This window comes from Mangifera indica, chromosome 15 (assembly GCF_011075055.1).
Source record: "Mangifera indica cultivar Alphonso chromosome 15, CATAS_Mindica_2.1, whole genome shotgun sequence".
NCBI classification, from domain to species: Eukaryota; Viridiplantae; Streptophyta; class Magnoliopsida; order Sapindales; family Anacardiaceae; genus Mangifera; species Mangifera indica.
In genome coordinates, this window is record NC_058151.1 from 12,179,587 (window position 1) to 12,199,794 (window position 20,208).

Genomic DNA, 20,208 nt, shown 5'->3' on the forward strand with positions numbered 1-20,208 from the left:
AACTTACTTAATTCAAATCCAACCATACTAGCAAGTTTCTAACACATGCTCTTGGCATACATGTGTACCCAAATCCCTTATAAAAAGAGGCTAAGCAAACTCTCCATTGGGCTATAGATTCATGTCATGAAAGTCCACTGGGCTAAAGAATCATGTGATCATATTTGCAAACTCATGACTGCATATTTCAATCAATTTCACAGGAGATACAAATTATATCCCCCCATGATGCTTTAAAATAATCCAGAAGGTAGAGATATGCATGGTCTGATTTAGTGTGGTTTGAGAGTTTTTTTTTTAAATTAAACTGAAATGAAAAATGGTTTAAAAATTGTTCAAACCAAACTAAATTATTCTAAGTTTTGAACCAAACAAAATTTTTAAAAAAATAGTTTTGTCTAGTTTATATTACGATTTAAATTTATTAAAATTATTTATTTTTAAATATATATTATTTAATAAAATTAATTGAATTAGAGTTTTTTTAGAACATAATATAAATATATAAAATAAATACAAAGCCAAATGACTTGTTCCCACCCAAGGTTAAGTGTAATTCTAAACTCATATCCTTCAACTTTTAAAAACTCAAAGTCTCACTCTTGAGTAAAAATTTATTAAAAAATTTAATTAAAGTATATGACAAAACCGTCATTTAATAACAAAATTTAAAAAACTAATGTTTTATTACATTCCCCCCCCCCCCCCCTCCCCCGAATCATATGATAATATATTAATGTATTTATATATTTGTGTATAAAAAATGTGTACATGCTCAAGGAAATATTATGTGTGTGCATGTGTGTATGTATGTCTCTCCGTGTGTGTGTATATATAACTATTAAATTTTTGTCAAACTTAATTGTTTATTGAAAAATTTTATTAAATATGATCTCATATGTATATATCAAAAAAAAATTTACGGTTTGGTTCGATTTAAAAATTGTTTAAACTAAATTCAAGTAGAAGACTGTTTTTTAAAAGTTTATCAATTTAATTCTAAATAAATTATAATTTTTAAATAATTTAATTTAATTTTATGATTTAAATTAAATTACACTTTTTTTTTTTTATATGTAGCATAATATTTGATGCAGAAGCTAAAAACATTCCAAGTCTCAACTCCTGAAGAAGAAACAGGGGATATTCTTAGTATTCAAGCTCCACTGTTAGATTGTGCACAAGCCAATGCAAACTGAACCACCTATGACTGCCAAGTGGCCATTAAGATGCTGCAAATGATTTTAAATCTTTTAATAGAAAATTGATGTTTGGATAATAAACTAATTCAATTTTATACTAAGGTTGGACTTTTATTAAAGTACAGGCTGTCATTGACCGACAGCCTCTGAGAAAGAGCAAAAACATTCGTACAAAATTAATCTCGATCTGATCGCCCACCAAATTCACACACATATGTACATATATATGTACGTATATATATATATATATATATATATATATATGTATGATGCGAAATAACATACCGGTAAAAAATTATATATATTATAAAATATATTAAATTAATATAATATAATAAATATATTATATGATATAATATATTTTTTATAATATATATTAATATATTTTAAAAACAAAATAATCATATAATAAAAAATATGAAAAATTTTAAAATTTTAATATAATTTATCTATTTTTTAAAATAATAATGTGTTAATTAGATTTTTTTAATTAGAATAATATTATATATATATTTTGAATACATAAATAAATACACATTTATATATATTATCACATAAATTGAGTTTTATTTTATTTTTAATTTAATATTCCTCAATTATATGATGACACATATAAATATATATTTAAAATTGATATATATAGTTTTATTAAAACTGATTTTAAGTACACAAATAAATACATACTTATGTATATTATTATATGATTAAATTTTATTTTATTTTTAATTTAAAATTATTTAATCACATTATAATATGTATAAATATATATCTATTTATGTATTTAAAATAAATACATATAATTTTATTAAAAACAAAATTGTATATATATTTTGATTAAATATCTAACTATATAAGCAAAAGTATATAAAGATAGGATTGCCCATTTACAAAGAAGTTTTTTGACCACTATAGTTTTAGTTTTCTGGCAATGTGAACAAACTGAAGATCCAAACCAAATTGTATGTATCGCAGGGTGGGAATTTGAGTGGGATTGTCTTTTTGACCAATATTATCCAAAGAGTCATGGGATCATATTAAATTTATTTAGAAAAAAATTTCTACACTAGGTGAATATATAATTACTTAAATAATATTTGATGATCCAGTGATCTTTGTTCTCTTAACTGAATGCCTAATGGGCATCGAATCAAGCTGAGAAGATGAAGATGAAGATCTCATATTCGTTTGGAAAGATGATCGTTTTTCTAGATATCTTCTTATAAGAAGATAAAGAGTTTTATTTTTTCGATAAAACTGTTTGCCTCCTTAGCTTGATTTGACATCAATCGAGAGTCTAATTGAGAAGAGAGAGATCGTTGAAGGAAAAAGAAGTTTTGGGAGGGAAAGGATGCCAGCAATGACGTCGGAGTTTGAAAACTAAACCTTAAGGAGAAAATGTCATTTTTTTTTAAACATGACTTATAGAGAAAATAATTAGTTTTTAAGGTTTTGGGAGGATAGAAATGAGATTAAATTTAATTTATTTTTAATATTATAGATAAAATGATGATTTTATCTTTAAAACTAATAGATTTAAACCCTCATAAGTGAGTGTTTAAAATTTTTATAATTAAAGGGTGAAAACTTGAGTTTAGAGGATACTTTAGGTGAGAATAAGTCCTTTGGCCTTTTGTTTAACCCTAAATTATTATTAAATTTTTAAATATCTCTTTGAAATAACATACGAACTAGATTTAACAAATAAAATTAAATTTTGAGTTAAGATTTGTATAAATATCTTTTTCTCATAAATTGATTTTTTTTATTTGAATTTAAAAATATGAATTTTTTTTAAACAAATTTATAATATCAAATATTGAATAAAAATAAAAATGAGAATGAGTGTTTAAATAATATAAAAAATATATGAAAATGAGAGTTTATATAAAATAATAAAAAATAGTTTTAATATTTTAAAAAATGTTTGATTTAATTTTACTTAAAAGTTTAAAAAGTAGATGTTTTTACTTAGAAAAAAGAAAAGAGGACTTTTTGCTTAATGCTTGCCAGTGAAAATGGGGGGAAGGAGAGGAAGGAGCAAAATGGGATTTCCAAGTTCCACGCCGCACCCACAGGCGTCTTCCTCTTATGCGGGGGCCACGCTTTCAGCTAGTTTATATGACCTTAGAAATATTACAAGAATGACGTCTTCCTCTTATGCGGGGGTCCAACTTGTATCTATTTAACCAAGCTCTTCGCCCTCTTCACCAAAGCCTCAACAGCCTCAAAGTTGGTCACTCCAAGCTCCGATGGCAGCGACCTCATCGCCACCAAATGTCCTCACTCCACCACCGACTCAGAACCCTCCAAGTGGGTCTGGTGAAGCTACCTCAACTGCCTCACCTCGACGCAGTTGTTGCGATAAATGGTACGTCATATTTCTTTTCTTCCCTGCCCACAATGTATTTCTGAGTTTTATTCTAATTTTGGTCCTGTTTTGAATTAGCATGGAATGCTGGAGACTTCTGCTTCGTACCGGGGCTTGCTTCATTCGCTTTTGGGACAATTGCACTACTTGCTTGGAATTTTGGGACGATTGCACTACTTGCTTGGAATGCGATATATAGTGAGACTGAGACTTTCTTAAGAAAGCCGGATTGCTATTAATATAAATAAAATTGTATCCATTTATGTAGCAAATTAATCTCCTTTGATCGATTAAGTTCACTTATTTTGGATATTTATCTAACGTGACAGGAAGATGCTGTTTTCAGATGAGAGTAGAGTCTGATTAGAAGATTTCAAAATTTCTTTCTATTGTTGCAAAGTAGCAGAGTTATGTATCATGTGAGCTGTCGCCAAGGCGCCTACGTGGTCACCGTCTTTCAGTCTATCATCCCGCTTGTGCCAAGGGTCCCAACATTCACTTTAAGTAGGGTACAGGCAGAAACAAAACCAAAAGAAGTGAAATACATGAGGGCCGGGCTTTTATGTTAATTGCTGAAAATTGTAATAAAGTAGGTTAAATGTAAGGACTTCCGTTAGTTTTTTATTATGAACGAAAATAAAAATCTCTCTCATCTTCTGTTTAATATTTTCATCTTCTCTTTTCTGCATCTCTATAACCCTAGATTTCTTTTTTTCATTTTTCTTCTATCTTTTGAGGTTTTTTTTTTTTTCTGTGTTTTTGATCTTGTAGCTTGACTGATGGCGATGGAAAAAACTAACAAGGGTTAAACTTGTTTAAGACAACATATTTCAATTCAAAATTGGAAAGAAAACATATGTCTATTGATTCAAGCCAAATGACTAATTCCCACCCAAGGCATAGTGAAAGCCATCACTCCCGCTAACTTTTGAAAACTTAAATATTTATATTTAATTTTGGGTATTATGGTAAGGGTGAAAGTGCTATTTTTGTAATGTGCCTGCGTCTGGCTGTCAACTTGTAATATTTCTGTGCTGCCCTGTTGTTTTGTAAATTTCCAAGCCCCTTGCCTATAAAAACCTTTAAAACGCCTTCTCCTTCACGCCTCTAGGAGTCTCTGACCTTTTCGTGTAGTCTCTCTCATCTGTGGATCAGGCTTATAACCTAGGATTTAGTTTTTTCTTTTTTTTTCGTTTTCTTTAACAAAATCTTAGCAATAGGAAAGTCTCAGCATAGTATCAGAGCACCGGACCAACGTCATGTGTCCTGGCGATGAAAGGTAACGCTGATTCGAAAGCCAATCTTGTGGAAGCTCGTGGTCAGTATCTCTCTCACCGTCTGTTCCTTAGTTATCTTGAAAGTAGTTGTGTTCTGTTGTTTGATTTTGTCTCCTTTTACTGTTTAGTTTAGATCGGATTCTATATGTGTAGATCTGTAGTGTATATGATCTGTTGGTGCTTTTTCCTGATATTTTGTTTACAGATCTGCTATTTTTGAGTTAGAAACTGCAATCTTGTCACTGTTCATCATATGTTGGTTTAGATAATGTTTGTATAGCCTTATGTTGTTTTGATCTAACCTTGATGTGGACTTTTATTAAGAGTTCTTGTTATAACTTCATAGATCTGTACGTTACTTGAGTTGATCTACAACTTTTTTTTTTTTATCAATTGTGATGTATCGTTGTTCCATGATCTTGGATGATTTGTTCACAATGTTTAGTCTACGGTTTTGACTTTCAATATGTAGATCTAGTAGTCTATGTTACTGCTCATCCTGATTTGTTCAAAATATTGCATGTATAATTTGTTTTTCGCGTAGATCTGATTTGTTGTAACCTGCTACTGAGAGTTCTTGTGATAATATTTCAATCCTGTTTACTACGTGCTCAAGCTTACTGTGGTTGTTATGTTCTGTCATGCATCATTGAAGATCTACTGTAAACTGGTGTACTCTATTTAGGTCTATGTACTAAAGTCTTTCCGTTTGAAAAGAAATCTTAATCATTTCACTGTCTGTGGAGGTTAAATTCATGCTGTAGTTTTTGTAAGTTGTGTCACATTTTTTTGCATTCTTTTGTGCATGTTAAATTGATTGAGCCGTGAAAGTGTAATTTTGCCCCTTGCCTATAAAAACCTGTGAAAACATCTGTATTTTGGTTGAGCTGTTCATTTTTAATAAAACGCCGTTTTCTTTACTCTTCTAAAATTCTCTTCCCTTTTCGTGCATTCTCTCTCACATCTCCGGCTCAAGCTCTTAACCAAGGGTTTATCTTTTTTTTCGTTTTCTTTAACTAAATCTTAGCAATAGGAAAGCCTCAGCACTCCTGAACACGGCTCAAACTTATTATGAAATTGATTGACCGTATTTCTTTCATAAACCTTAAATTAAATTTATCTCTATGCTCATCATTCAAAATCACGATTTTGTCAAGGATGGGAGAATGGTTAAGTAGGAACTTAATAAATTCCAATTCAGGACCCTGGTTACTGGGAATTGAAAGAGAATCTCCTAGATGAATCATCACAATCTGAAGTTGGCCAAAACAGTAGCTTGATTGATTTTGTGCTTGCGGAAATTCAAAAACTTGCCTTGAATATTCTCCGCTTCAAATCTAAATACAGCAATAGGATTCGTGTGGATATCAGCAAACAAGATGGAAAGACATGAAAGACAAGAAAATATATGGACAATGATGTCACAAACTTACTGAGATCTGGATGCAGCATAAGCAATGTCTGAAAAATCCCGCATTAGCCATTTCTAAGATCAAATTCATAAAGAATCTGGAGAGTAAGATAATGTGCAATATGATTAATAAAAGATGAAGCAGTTGTCTAGGAATCATATTTTTACCTTGAGGGAAAAATCAGAAACTTAGAAGTATTTTCAGACCGGATAGTTGACTGAGATAGTGTACCAAATTGTAAATCCTTCCTTGGTCCTGATATTCAATGTTGGCAAACTCATCGGAAGTGATAACTAAAGCGACCTCTGCAAGGACTGAACAATTTTTTAGAATGATAGCCCCAATTTTCCTTGGATGGCAACCTGTTTTAGCTTTGGGGCTGGAATACTAAAACAAGCTAAAATTTGGAGACCATATGCAAATGGGTCAGATGTTCACAAGACCATATGCAAGCTGGTAACTTATACGAGTTTGCAAAATCAATTGCGGTGCAAACATACTAAAGAGTGAATTCCCTGATACTGTTTCTTGCAAGATAATATATCCAGGTCTGAAGATCAGAGAACTTTTCTGGGAAGGTGTTGCAAAGCTGTATATTGCCACAATGAGATAGCAGAACATTAAAAATGTAGTATTAGAGACCTCTTGTATTTGGAGAATTCCAAAGGGCACGGTTTGAGACCACATCAAAGAGCAGCTTTGAAAGGTTAACCCATTTATGTCTCCATTGTCTAGATTGGACGCTTGTTCTCACAGCCTCTTTTATCTGTGGACGACCAGGGATGTTGTCCAAAATAGCCCATGGTAGTTCACTAAGTCTATCGATTACTGTAAGCTCACCTTTGAGCTGATCATGCCCGATTTTCGCTTGAGTACTCGTATCTACACATTGTAACTGGTAGAGATAAGGCCACATTCGACATAATCAAAGGGAAAATTTTTCAATATCATTCTTAAAAGCTATTATCTGTCCAATTTTTAAATTTTTGCAAGACATGAAAAGCAACCAACATAAAGGGAAAATCACCAGAGAACAATGGATGAAATCCTAACAATTGGCAATATATTTTAGCTAAACAAAAACTAAATTTAGAAGCTACATCACATTTAGAGAAAAACTATCTCTCAGTTCTTGACACAAACCAGAAAAACAGCAGAATCAACCTAAACATTACAAGTTTCAATAAAAAATTGAAATGACATTCACCTTCACAATAGTCCTTGAAATCAATCAGTCAAACATCAAAGTGGTAAAGGGTTTTTGTTAAAATTAATAAACCTAGAGAAGATAACAATAAAAAAAAAATAAAAAAAAAGGTATATAAGGTAAAAAAGTCTAGAGACGGAAACAATAAAACACAAAGAAAGTAAAAACAGTTTCAGTAGAAAGTTACAGGCTTTAGGCTCCTTGCGGAAGAACCTCTGAAGTGGCTGATGCCACGGCCCACACAGAAGCCTGACGGCAAATTCCCTGAAAATGCTCGCCCCAAGTAACTCTCAAATTTGGGGAGGTTAACAGTTCAGGAATAGTAATGATTAAATATGTTTTTCTCTTTGCTAATAAATCAGATTTTTATATCAAATAATGATTAACGCAACAATTAAAAAGGAGTTCATAACTTAAATCAATTGTCAGCACTTATTCATCTTGGTCACAACCTTTGGCTTATACTATTTCATTTTGTATAGGCCAAAAGACTTAATCTCACCTAAGGTTTATAGTATTCTTAAACTCTCAAAGAAGAGATTTTAAAAACTCAAATACTCTTCATTTTGTTAAAATTCTTAGTTAAGATTAATGGTAAAAATGTCATTCAATTAAAAATATTAAAAAACTAAAATTTAATTATATTTCTCTTTCTTAGTTTAAAAACCTAATAATTTTTTTATTACTATTTTGAAAAGTTGTATTTCTCCTCCCTAGGGTTTTATTTTTCCTATCATCACTTTCCAATGAACCTCGTTGTCTTTGGTCATATTCTCTCTCCCCCTCTCCCTCTTGGTCTCTCTCATCTCCCTCCTTTGCCATCAATGAAGACGAATGATTTTTGTCTTAAATAGAGATTCGATAGGAGAAGGTGAGAAGACAAAGAGAGAAGGGGAATGAAGATGGTGGAAAGCAGACCATTGACAATAGAAAAAGAGATTTAGGAAGGTTGATCACCGATCGAAAAGGAGATGGTCATCAGAGAGAATGAGAGAAAAACTCTAAGGAAGAAATGGTCACTTTTCAAACTTTGGATGGGAGAAAATTGTTAGTTTTGTAAACTAAAGAAGAAAAATGTGATAAAATTTTAGTTTTTAAAAATATTTTTAATTAAATGATATTTTTACCCTTAACCTTAACACAAAAATTTAATTAAAGTGTAGTATTTAAGTTTTTAAAACTTCACAAGTGGGAGTTTAAGAATACATTGAACCTTGGGTGAGAATAAGCCTTTTGGCCTTTTGTAAAATATGATCAACATGAACATTCGTATCTCTTTTATTTTATTTATGATTATTTTTTTTATGAGGGACATAATTTATTTTTAACAGTAACCTATCAAAGAAATTATTTACACCAAGTTTTGAGTGTTTAATTGAGTACCTAAATGATATATCAACTCATAATGTAATTTAATAATTTTGAATTAAAAATAAAGTAACACCTAATCACATAATGATATATCATATACACCTAATTAAATATTCAAAATTAGGTCCATATAAATCAAAATCACATGGGCAAACTATTATGTCATTTATCACGTGGGTACATAGGACGAAAAATGAGAATTTCGATAGAAGGTTATGATAAGATGGTGCAATGACTAGATTAGTTAAGACAACACAAAAAGAGGGATTGGTGTGGGTGAGGGAAGGAAGAGACACCTTGATTGCCGGCTGATCATTTTATGTTTTCTTGGAGTCGCTTTGGTTTTGATCGAGATACTTGAACAAATATGTACTTTTTTATATACATTGAATCTATTATTGAGTTTAGTCTCTTTTGTTTTGATTGAGATATTTGAATAATCATGTACTCTTTTATGTATCTTGAATCTATTATTGTGTTTTGATTTTATGTGTGGAAGTTTTGGCTGCTGTGGCTGGTTTGTGCAAGGAATCATTGCAGGAATTGGAATTTGGAAATATGGCTGGCAGGTTTCTAAGACAAGCCCTGGGCATATTGCACCCAAATTCCTTAGGAAAAGAGGCCCAATAAACTCTCCATTGGGCTATAGAGTGATCTCATGAAAGTCTTTTGAGCTACAAACCAATAAGATGGACTTCGACAAAATTTGAAAAACAATGTGATATATGTCCATTCCGAGAATATAAATAGATATATATCTATATATGTATTCATATGATTGAATATTATTTTATTTTAATCATATAATAATATATATAAGATTATTATTTTATTTTAATTATATAATAATATATATAAGTGTATACTTATTTATATATTTAAAGTGAGATCATATAGTTTTATTAAAATTTGAAAAAGAATAATACAATTCCTGTAGAATAAAAGAACAAAACTATGTGTACTCATTTTAAATACATAAATAGATATATACTTATATGTGTTATCATATGATTGAGTGTTACTTTATTTTTAATAAAAAATCACTCAATCACATATTGATACACATTAGTGTACTTATCTAAGTATTTAAAATAGATACATAAAATAGGTACATATAATTTTATTGAGAATGAAATTATTCTTCAGAAAGTGTTATCTGTCCATTGTCCTTTTGAAGAAGAAATGCATAAAATTAGATGGCAGAGTGCAATATCTGGAAGGCATCCACTAAAAAGAGGAAATCACCAGGGAGCAATGGATGAAATCCTAGCAAATAGCATTATAATTTGGCTGGACAAAACAAATTAGAAACACCTCTCATTTGGAGAAGTACTCTCTTAGCTAGGTTTGGAAATTTTTAAACCAAACCAAAACATTTTAGGTTTCAAATCAAACTGAAAAATACAATTTTCTCTTATTTGTATTACGATTTAAACCTATTAAAATATTTTATTCTTAAATATATATTATTCAATAAAATTAATTAAATTATAGTTTTCTAAAATATAATATAAATAAATATAATATATATATATTATATACATGTAAAGAAAATAACAAAATAAATATGACAAAAAAAGCTATATACCTAATAGCTTATTAAAAAATTATGTCATATATATATAATGCAGTTTATAATTTATTTCGATTTGAAAATTACTAAAACTACAACCTAAAATAAAAACTGTTTTTCTAAAATATATTAATTTAAACCAAACCAAATAAGATTGTAACTTTTAAATAGTTTAATTTGATTTTATGATTTAAACCAAATTATGCTCACTTTTATTTTTTACAATAGTCCTTGAAATCAATGTCTTTCACATCAAAGTGGTGGAGGGTTTTTGTTAAAAAAATATTAACTATAGGGACAAAACCATTTTTGTAACCATCCAAGCACCCAAATGAGGCCATAAAAGTTTGATAAATTTTTATTTTTTAACAAAGAATCTCATTTGACAGAGTTTAACCTTAACAATATGTTGTTAGAATCTCTCACTTTAGTATAACCATATTACAAGATGTTAACATGTGTATTCAAGTTTATTTGTAGGAGTATATAATTGAACTTGAGTCAATAAATATTGAGATTCCATAGCTTAACTTGCTGTTCTACCCATGATGGGTGGTTTGGTGAAAATCTGAAAGACAAGGATGAACATCTAGGTTTTGATTGTAAAGTTTTAGCAAAAAGTGTAGGAGTTTTCATGAGAGCCACACATTTGAAAGAGCAGATAAGAAATGGGTCATTAATTAAGCAAGTGATGGCAACCGGTTGAAGTGAGTGACCAAACGACATTTTGACAATTACATGTACTGAAAATGCTAACTGAGGCACTTGAAAATAATTTTTGTTTGTAACAAAAAATTTTATTTGAGTTCGATCATTATTTTTGAGATCAAGCAAAGTACATCAAATAGGACAATTATTAGATTTAATAATCGATCTTGTAATCATTGAATCAAATAAATTAAAAGTTTGATTTTGATATATTGTTAAAAAAAATTTGAATTTATATATTTTTATACATAAAATCTCTTTTTTTTTGTTCAACTTAAACTAATATTTGGGAATTTTTTAATGATATTTTTAAAGGAATTTGAATAATTTTCGAGCGAAACAAATAAGAAGATGAAATAATAATTAATATGTAACGAAATAATAATTTAAAAATAAATATCTTTCATTATTTATTATTAGTGACTGGGGTTGGGCCGGGCTGGGCCCGTGTCAGGAGATGATGAGTTAATCGTAATTTAGATTAAGCCCATAAGCTTGTGGAGGAGATGCATCCTCATCTTGTCAATTCCTACGTGGATATTTCTCATTGGCTGGTAAAATTTCATCTACTGTGACATGTCTCATGGTAAAGAGATCTGATAGATTGCCACGTGTAGACGTCTTATACACGTGGTTTCAGTATTCAACAAGTCCACGTGGACGAAATGGAGAGAGTACAAGTACACGCCAAAATTTTTTTTTACAACATTTAAAATGATTCCAAAAGCCATCGGTGTGGGACCCATTAGAACCACTAACTTGACCTAGCCCCACCTTGAAACTCAGCCAACCACAAGATAACGTAGTACCTTTTCTGACCACTAAATTACCGCCATGTGTACACCTCTAGAATCTCTTCCCCTCCTACATCCCACCCCTCCTTCCTGTTCACTCTTCAGTCTTCACTCTCCAAACCTTCAAGCTCAACACTCGAAGAAGAAAAAAATCAAATAAAATAAAATAAAAATAAATATCCAAACTTTCTCAGTCATAGAAGGAAATGATGAAAGAAGAGAGTAACAACGATGGTGGCGGGAACAGTTGGGCACGTGTGTGTGACACGTGCAGGGCGGCGGCTAGCACGGTGTACTGCAAGGCGGACATGGCGTACTTGTGTGCAGGGTGCGACGCGCAAGTTCACACGGCGAACCGCGTGGCATCGAGGCACGAGCGTGTTTTTGTGTGCGAGGCGTGTGAGCAGGCCCCGGCTGCGTTTCTATGCAAGGCTGATGCGGCGTTGCTTTGCACTTCGTGTGATGCTGATATCCACTCGGCTAACCCGCTGGCGCGCCGTCACCAGCGTGTTCCTATTCTCTCCATCTCAGGCTCGCCCTACGGGTCACGGGCCAATGGACCCACCGAGCAAGAACGGATTTTTGGAGCGGCTGGAGATAAATATGAGGATGAGGAAGAGGAAGAGGAAGAGGCGGCTTCTTGGTTGTTGCTGAATAATCCTGCAACTACAAAAAATAGTGGCAATAATAACGGGTTCTTGTTTGGTGGAGAAGTTGATGAGTATTTGGATCTTGTGGACTACAATGACGAAACTCAGCATGTTGATCAGTATAATAACAATCATCAACGACAATTTGGTTTTGCTCAGAAGGGTTTTGTGGGAGATAGTGTTGTGCCTCATGTTCAATGTGAAATCAAAGATCAGCAGCAACATCAGAACAATAATTTTCAACTGGGTTTGGACTATGAATCTTCAAAAGCTGCTTACAGTTACAATGGTTCAATTAGTCACAGTGTAAGATCTTCTCTGCATTCACATAATTTTCTGTTCAATTCCTAACTTTCTGAATTCTTATTTCTGTTTCTGAAATTAGGCTAGAAACTTTGGTCCAAAGCTAGTAATTAAGCTTATTTAATTATAGTTAAGGATACTTAATTGTATTCTTTACAGGAAACAATATATATCTAGATAGTATCTTCTGATATTTCTTTTCTGCACTTTAGTTGCAACTTTTTGCCCTTTCAATGCTTTTTTTATCTTTAAAGGGTGGAATCCATCGACATATTGTTCTACTCTTTTGTTTTGCTTTCCCTTTTGCTCCGTGCCATGTGTCTGAGTCAATCCATTTATTCTATTGGCTTGTATTTCCCCAAGATATTGCAGTTTTAATGAAGCTAATTAGAAACTAATTAAGCTATACTTTGCAATGCACTAATTATGTTTTGTGTGATCATGTAATTTAGGTCTCAATTTCATCCACAAATATTGGTGTGGTACCAGAGTCAGCAACAAGTGATATCTCGATCTCGCATTCGAGACCTCCAAAAAGGACTATAGACCTCTTATCTAGACCTCCAATTCAAATGTCACCCCTACTTACTATAATGGACAGAGAGGCCAAAGTGCTTAGATATAGAGAGAAAAAGAAGACAAGGAAGTTTGTAAAGACAATCAGGTATGCCTCGAGGAAGGCCTATGCTGAAACTAGACCCCGAATCAAAGGTCAATTTGCCAAGAGGGCATATGTTGAAGTTGAAGCAGACCAGATTTTCTCCAATACATTAATGACAAAAACTAGATATGGCATTGTTCCTTCATTCTGAACCTAGATCATTAGAGCTATATGCAAACTACTATTATAGTTGTAGTACTGATAAATTGTAGGTTTCGACTTTATAATCTAGTTGCTATCAAGTCATGAGATATATGTTCTATAGTTTTAATAGCTTTGTTAAACATGTCTCAGTAGTCTTCTTATCTTTGTCATTGTGGATGACATTCTTGTATAAAGACAAGTATATTTATGGTTTTGGAATTAGTTTCTTTGCAATTACAGGCTTTAAGACTTGCAATATCTTTTATTTTTTCCATTTGTAGAACCTCAAAATGTTGTGTTTGATGGAAAAGGATCAAGAACTCAGAAGATGTAACCAAAAGAAGTGAATGATCTATATGTTGTGATTTTGAAGAAAAAGACTATTGACCTTATTTTCTTTTTAGGAGAGGAAAAAAATTGAGATTTCAACCACAAGTTGAAGAATGATAAGAGGTTCCAATCTTACATAATATCTACAGATCCAAAGCTCAATAATGTGCCAATTCTCGCATTAGCTTGAATTATCCTTTGCTAATTCTAGCTTGTACCTTTCTCATTTCTTGACTAGTATCTTTTTGAAGATTCCTTCTCACTACACACCACTAGGAAGATGTCCAAATCTGCTAAAGGAAAAGGGAACATGAACAACCATTTTTTGATGATGATTTCATAGATAAAATTATACCATAAAAATGGAAGCATCAAATTCTAAAAGTGTAAGGGTATAATTCTTCAATAATACCAAATGTAGATAAAAATTATCAGTGCAAAGTAACTGCTTCAGTGATCTATTATTAACCAACAGATTAAAGAGGGCTTGTATTATTATTTCATAAATAAAAGTATACACTCTCATAGGCCTTTTTTTTTTCTCTTTTTCAAGTAAAGCCATGTAGAAACATGTGCAGGTTCACCTACCCATATGAAAAAACAATGAATTGAAACAAGAAACATGCCAGTGATAATAATTCCATCTTATACAATATGCAGAACTTGAAAAAATAGACTTGCAACAGAGCGAAACCCATCGATTATTAGTAACTATTGAACCCTTATTCGTAAGTTACAATAAGAGTTAAATATGTGAAAAAGCAGATGCAAATTGCACTTTTTGCTATGATGGACCAAAATGGAAAAGCAAGGATAAAGTGCAAAGTAAATTAAAGGTATGAAAGGTAAGAATTATTCCAATTCAATGACTATCATGAGGGTAGGCTGACTAAGCTTTTTCACTTTATAATTGAGGTCCTTAATGATCACAAACTACTTTACGTATCCAAATCTGCAAGGCCATTTGTCAAGCATCAGTGGTTCTTGTCCACCTAGTTTTGAGTATATAATGAGATACCCAGATAATGTGTCATTATGTAATTGAGTTATTTTAAATTAAGGATAAAATAACATCCAATTAAACAATGACACATCATTTAAGTATCCAATTGTATACTCAAAACTATATGCATATACATTACTCTTACAACATTTGTTATCAACTAGCAAAATTACCATAAGAGTGTGACATTATTCAACAATAGCAAAAACATAAATTGTGATTTTGGAGATGATGATGGGGATAAAGTGTAAATGGCAAAAGTGGGAAAGGTTTATTCAGATAAGTTTAAGGATAAAAGTGAAGAAAGAGTGAAGTGATGACAGTACATGATCTTTAAGAAAAAAGGACACCACTTTGCACTTTTTTAAAAAGGATAGCAAAGAATAAAGTGTAGTAGTAGCCACAGAAAGTGGCAACAGTCATGGAAGATAGAGTGAGTTGGATAGTTTATAAAAAAGGAGATGCTAAATATAAGTCTGTCAAGTACTACTTTTGCAAAAACAACCAAAGGATCCTTGGGGCCTTAAAATATTAGTTTCTACAAGCTCATACACTCAAGATCATCATTCGTGAGGATCCCTATTTCTCTTCACTCGTTTTATATGAAAGATTCTTACCTTTTTCATTCCAAGGTAATGTCCAAGTGGGGAAAAAAAATGTTTTTTTAATCAAGAGATTCGTTAAACTACAACCTCTATTTCTCTTCTTCAACATGGAACACTCATTTCTCTTCTTACCTTCTATACATTCATAATTTGCATATAATCTATTGATGCTGATGTTGGACTTTTTAAACAAACATGTCAATTTTGTAACACAATAAACATAAGGCATACCCAGATTTGCAATTCAATTTGTGTTGATGATGAATGTAATCCTCAAGTGATCTGAGGTTTGAGTAAGTTATTTCCACAACTCCATTTGCACTCATGCACTACCATTCCATTTTGCATATTTGAGAGACTATATATTCTATGTTTTTGGTTCTTAGGAAATAAAGAATCACTTTTCTCTATAAACATGTGTTCTTCATAATCTGGAGGAGACGGTTTTTGGACATATTTATAAGTGTCCAATTGCCCTCTCAATTGCTTCTTAACTACCCTTTAATAGTTTATGCATCCAGATTGGGTCGACTTCATGGGTGAACCTAAACCCAATAGCTAAAAATGATCAACACGAAGTATTTCAAATTGTGAGAGCTATTCAAAGCAAAAAAGTTTTCAAAGACGTTTAATCTATTACTTAGAAGTATACATTCATCTTTATGTTATTAGTATTTGAGTTTACAATTCGGCGCATAATAGTATGAATATCAAAAGTGTTGTATACTTTAGTACAATTCTTAATTTGTAAGACAAAAGACAAAGTTACAAGTGTGATAACATGATTGGATGCCAAAATTCTATTGTTATGAAAAGTGGAAGATCTTGTGTTGTGTTCCCAATTTAGTAGGAAATGCTAGTTATCTTGTAATGACACAAAATAAAAAACATATGTTGATGAGATTATAGGGAAATGTTGTTATTGCCAAGAGTTTCTCTTCCCACACTTAAAGGATCCTCTACTTGCATCGTGTTGTCATTTTGCATATAGATAACGTGGTTGAACATTGCATATCATTTGTGTAACTAGTCATTGCAAACCTAAATGCCTCTTTATAAAGTTGTGACTTAAAAATCTGGAATGGTAGTCTTATAATTAGGAGAATAAGCTGAGGCAAAGTTTGGTCTGTAGTTATTAACTAAAGACAATTTAGTCTTTGCATGGCCAGATTATTATCTAATGGGTATAAACCATTCATTGTTTTTTTAAAAGAAAAAGAGAAAAGGCATGTGTTGGCCTCTTTAAATGAAAAGGAAAACCTTATAAGACTTTGAGGTCTTGAGTTTTCTCTAGCTTTTTATATTCTTTGTGTTAGGATTTTCAATCCTAAAAGAAATCCACTTGTTTCTCTATCGATTTGGCCTTCTCGTCGTCGAGTCAGCGTTGTGCTTGTTGTGGTTCTCGATTTCGAGTGTGATTGTGGTCTGTTTGGTTGAGTAGAAGTGAGTTAGGTTTTGTAAGTGTACTTTTTCCATTTAAAGAGAATTTTGCTAGAGAATTCCTCTGCCTTGGATGTAAAGTTCTAACCTTTGGACCTGAACCAAATATATTGTTGTGTTGATTCTTTGTCCATTGTGATTTTATACTGTTCTTGTGCAATTCTTGGGCAATTAATAATCTGAAACTTGTTTAATATTCGAACTTAGTAAATACAAATCGACAACAAGTGGTATCAAAGCCCTATTGAGTTAAATATTGCTATTCTTGTTTGAAATCATTTGTATGGAGTGTTTCTTGATTAATGATTGGTTATCATGTTGTTCATTATATTCTGTTACTATCGCTTGAAAGAGTTGATAAATATTTAGCTTGTTATTTGATTCTTGTTTGCTACTGTGACCGTGTTGTCCATGTGTTTGGTATATTGTCACTGTGGCTAAAAGAAATAATAACTATTTTGATATGTTCTCTTATTGTTTATTGTGGCTTGTAAAGAATTGGGTTAGAAACACTTGAATAATAACAATGGCTCAAACAAAAATAGACGTTGAAAGATTTGATGGGAAAGGTAATTTTAATATGTGGAGAAAGAAAATGCATGTCGTTCTTGTTCACCAAAAGTGTGCAAAAGTATTTAATGGTGAATCTACTCTCCCTAAAAATATGGATCCTTATGTGAAATCTAAAATTGTAGAAACTACATATAGTCTTTTTATCTTGCATTTTATCTGATAACATCTTAAGACAAATTGATAATAAAAATACAACTGCAAGGATTTGGTTGAAATTAGAGTCATTATATATGACTAAGTCATTGACTAATAAAATGTACTTGAAAGAACAATTGTTTGGTTTCAAAATGGATTATGCTAAATCTCTTGATAAAAACCTTGATGAATTTATAAAATTGTTATTAGTTTGGCTAATATAGAAAAGAAGATATCTGATGAAAACCAAACAATAATTATTTTGAACTATTTACCTAATTCTTTTAAAGATGTTAAAACTGCTATAAAATATGGTAGATAGTCTTTGTCTTTAGATGATCTATTAGGTGTTTTAAAATCAAAAGATTTAGAAATTAAATTTGAAAGAAAGACAATCAATAAAGGATTTTAGGTTAGAGGTAGGATTGAAAAAAGGAATAATTAGAAAAATAGGAAAACCTCTAAATCCAAATCTAAAAGTAAGAAAACTTGTTGACAGTGTCACAAAAAGGGTTATTTAAGAAGAATTGCCCAAAGAAAAATAAAATGTATAATAGTAGTAATAACAATTTTGAAACCAAGACATAGCAAATTTCCTAAAGGGGTATGAGAGTGTTAAAGTTCTTATGCCAACAAAGAGAACATTTAGTGATGAATGAGTTATAGATTCAGGCTACACCTTTCACATGACATCTAAAAAAGATTGGCTAACTGATATTAAATACTTGAATAGAGATAAAATATTAATTGGAAACGACAAGTCAAATGGATATATTTTTATCAGATATTAAATACTTGAATAGAGACTAAACTAAGGAGGAGTTTAATCTCTTTAGGTTTGTTAGACTCAAATGGATATGCTTTTAAATCTAAAAATTGTGTTCTTAAAGTAATGAGAGGGTCCTTAGTGATTATGAAAAGGAAATTGAAACATGGGTTGTATATTTTGGAAGGTTCTGTTATGTCAGATTCTATGAATTTTACTTCTAAATATGATAAAACTGTTTTGTGGCATAAAAGACTTGGGCACATAAGTGTTGTTGGATTGCATGAGCTCTGTAAACAAAAATTGGTTAATCCTGATAAGATTGGTAATTTAGATTTTTATGAAAATTGTATCTTAGGTAAATCACATAGACTTAGATTTGCCTTTGCTATTCAAAGAACTAAGGATGTTTTAGAGTATATACATTCTGATTTGTGGGGATCTGCTTTATTTAATTCTTATTACTTTATAACTTTTATTGATGATTACTTTAGGAAGGTATGGGTGTATTTTTTAAAACATAAAGATTAAGTCGTTGATTGTTTTAAAGAATGGAAAACACTTGTTAAAAATCAAATTAACAAAAAAATAAAGGTCTTAAGAACTGATAATAGGTTAGAATTCTACAATAAACTCTTTTAGATTTTTGTAAGAAAACATAAATTCTTAGGCACAAAACATGTATTGAAACACCCTAACAGAATAGGTTAATTGAAAGAATGAATAGAACAATTATACATGGAGTTAAGTGTATAATGATAGATTCAGGTTTAAGGAAAAGATTTTGGACAAATGTAGTTTCCACTGCATGTTATCAGATTAACAGATTACCTTCATCTGTATTGAATTTTGAAACATCTATGAAACTTTGGAATAAAAAACCACCATCATTAAGTCATTTGAGACCTTTTCGATGTCTTGCATATGTTAATGTTAACCAGGGAAAATTAAATCTTAGGGATATTTTTTTTAGTTATCCTACAGACACAAAAGGATATAAATTATGGTTGATTGATGATAAGAAATATGTGACAAGTAGGGATATAGTCTTTAATGAATTAAAATTTTATAAAGATTTGTTTGCTAATAATCAGTCAGGACAAGTTTAAATTGAGGTGGAGACACCACAATCTAGTTTTCAAGTCAGTCTCAAGAGTCCAATGGTGGACTTGAATTGGGTTTGGATTCAATTCATACTTCAAAGTATGAAATCTCATACTTGAATTAGCAACCACAACTACAGAGTCAAAAAGAAAGTTCTCAATTTAATAGTAGTCCTAATCTATCTAATCATTAGCTTGCTAGAGATAGGGTTAGAAGAGAAACTAGATTATCTTTTAGGTATGCACATGTAGATCTTATTTCATATGCATTGTAGATAGGTGATGCAATAGGAATGGATGAACCCATTAATTTCAAGCAATTATGTAAAAGTCAATACAAGGATGATTGGATGAAATCTATAGAGAGTGAGATGGTTTTGCTACAGAAAAATCACATATGGTTACTTGTTGATAAAACCAAAAGTCAAAAGATAATTGAATGCAAATGGATTTTCAAAAGAAAATCCGGTATACCTAGTGTTGAGTAAGCAAAATTTAAAGTAAGAGTTGTTGTAAAAGACTTCTCACAAAGAGAAAACATTGATTATAATGAGGTATTCTCTCCTGTTATAAAGCATACTTC

At 31.2% G+C, this 20,208-nt stretch overlaps 1 protein-coding gene and 1 long non-coding RNA gene across 2 annotated transcripts; both read left to right on the forward strand.

Moving 5' to 3' along the window:
• The first annotated feature begins 4,673 nt into the window (after positions 1 to 4,673).
• LOC123198188 lies at positions 4,674 to 7,204 on the forward strand. The gene is made up of 2 exons (XR_006497983.1): positions 4,674 to 4,888; positions 6,049 to 7,204. It is a non-coding gene; the product is annotated as an uncharacterized LOC123198188 (long non-coding RNA).
• Positions 7,205 to 12,007: 4,803 nt separating this feature from the next.
• On the forward strand, positions 12,008 to 13,907 carry LOC123197669 (zinc finger protein CONSTANS-LIKE 2-like). Its single transcript, XM_044612012.1, has 2 exons — positions 12,008 to 12,868; positions 13,318 to 13,907. The coding sequence occupies exons 1-2, from the start codon at positions 12,119 to 12,121 to the stop codon at positions 13,675 to 13,677; spliced, it is 1,110 nt and encodes a 369-aa protein (XP_044467947.1). The 5' UTR covers positions 12,008 to 12,118; the 3' UTR covers positions 13,678 to 13,907.
• Positions 13,908 to 20,208: the final 6,301 nt, after the last annotated feature.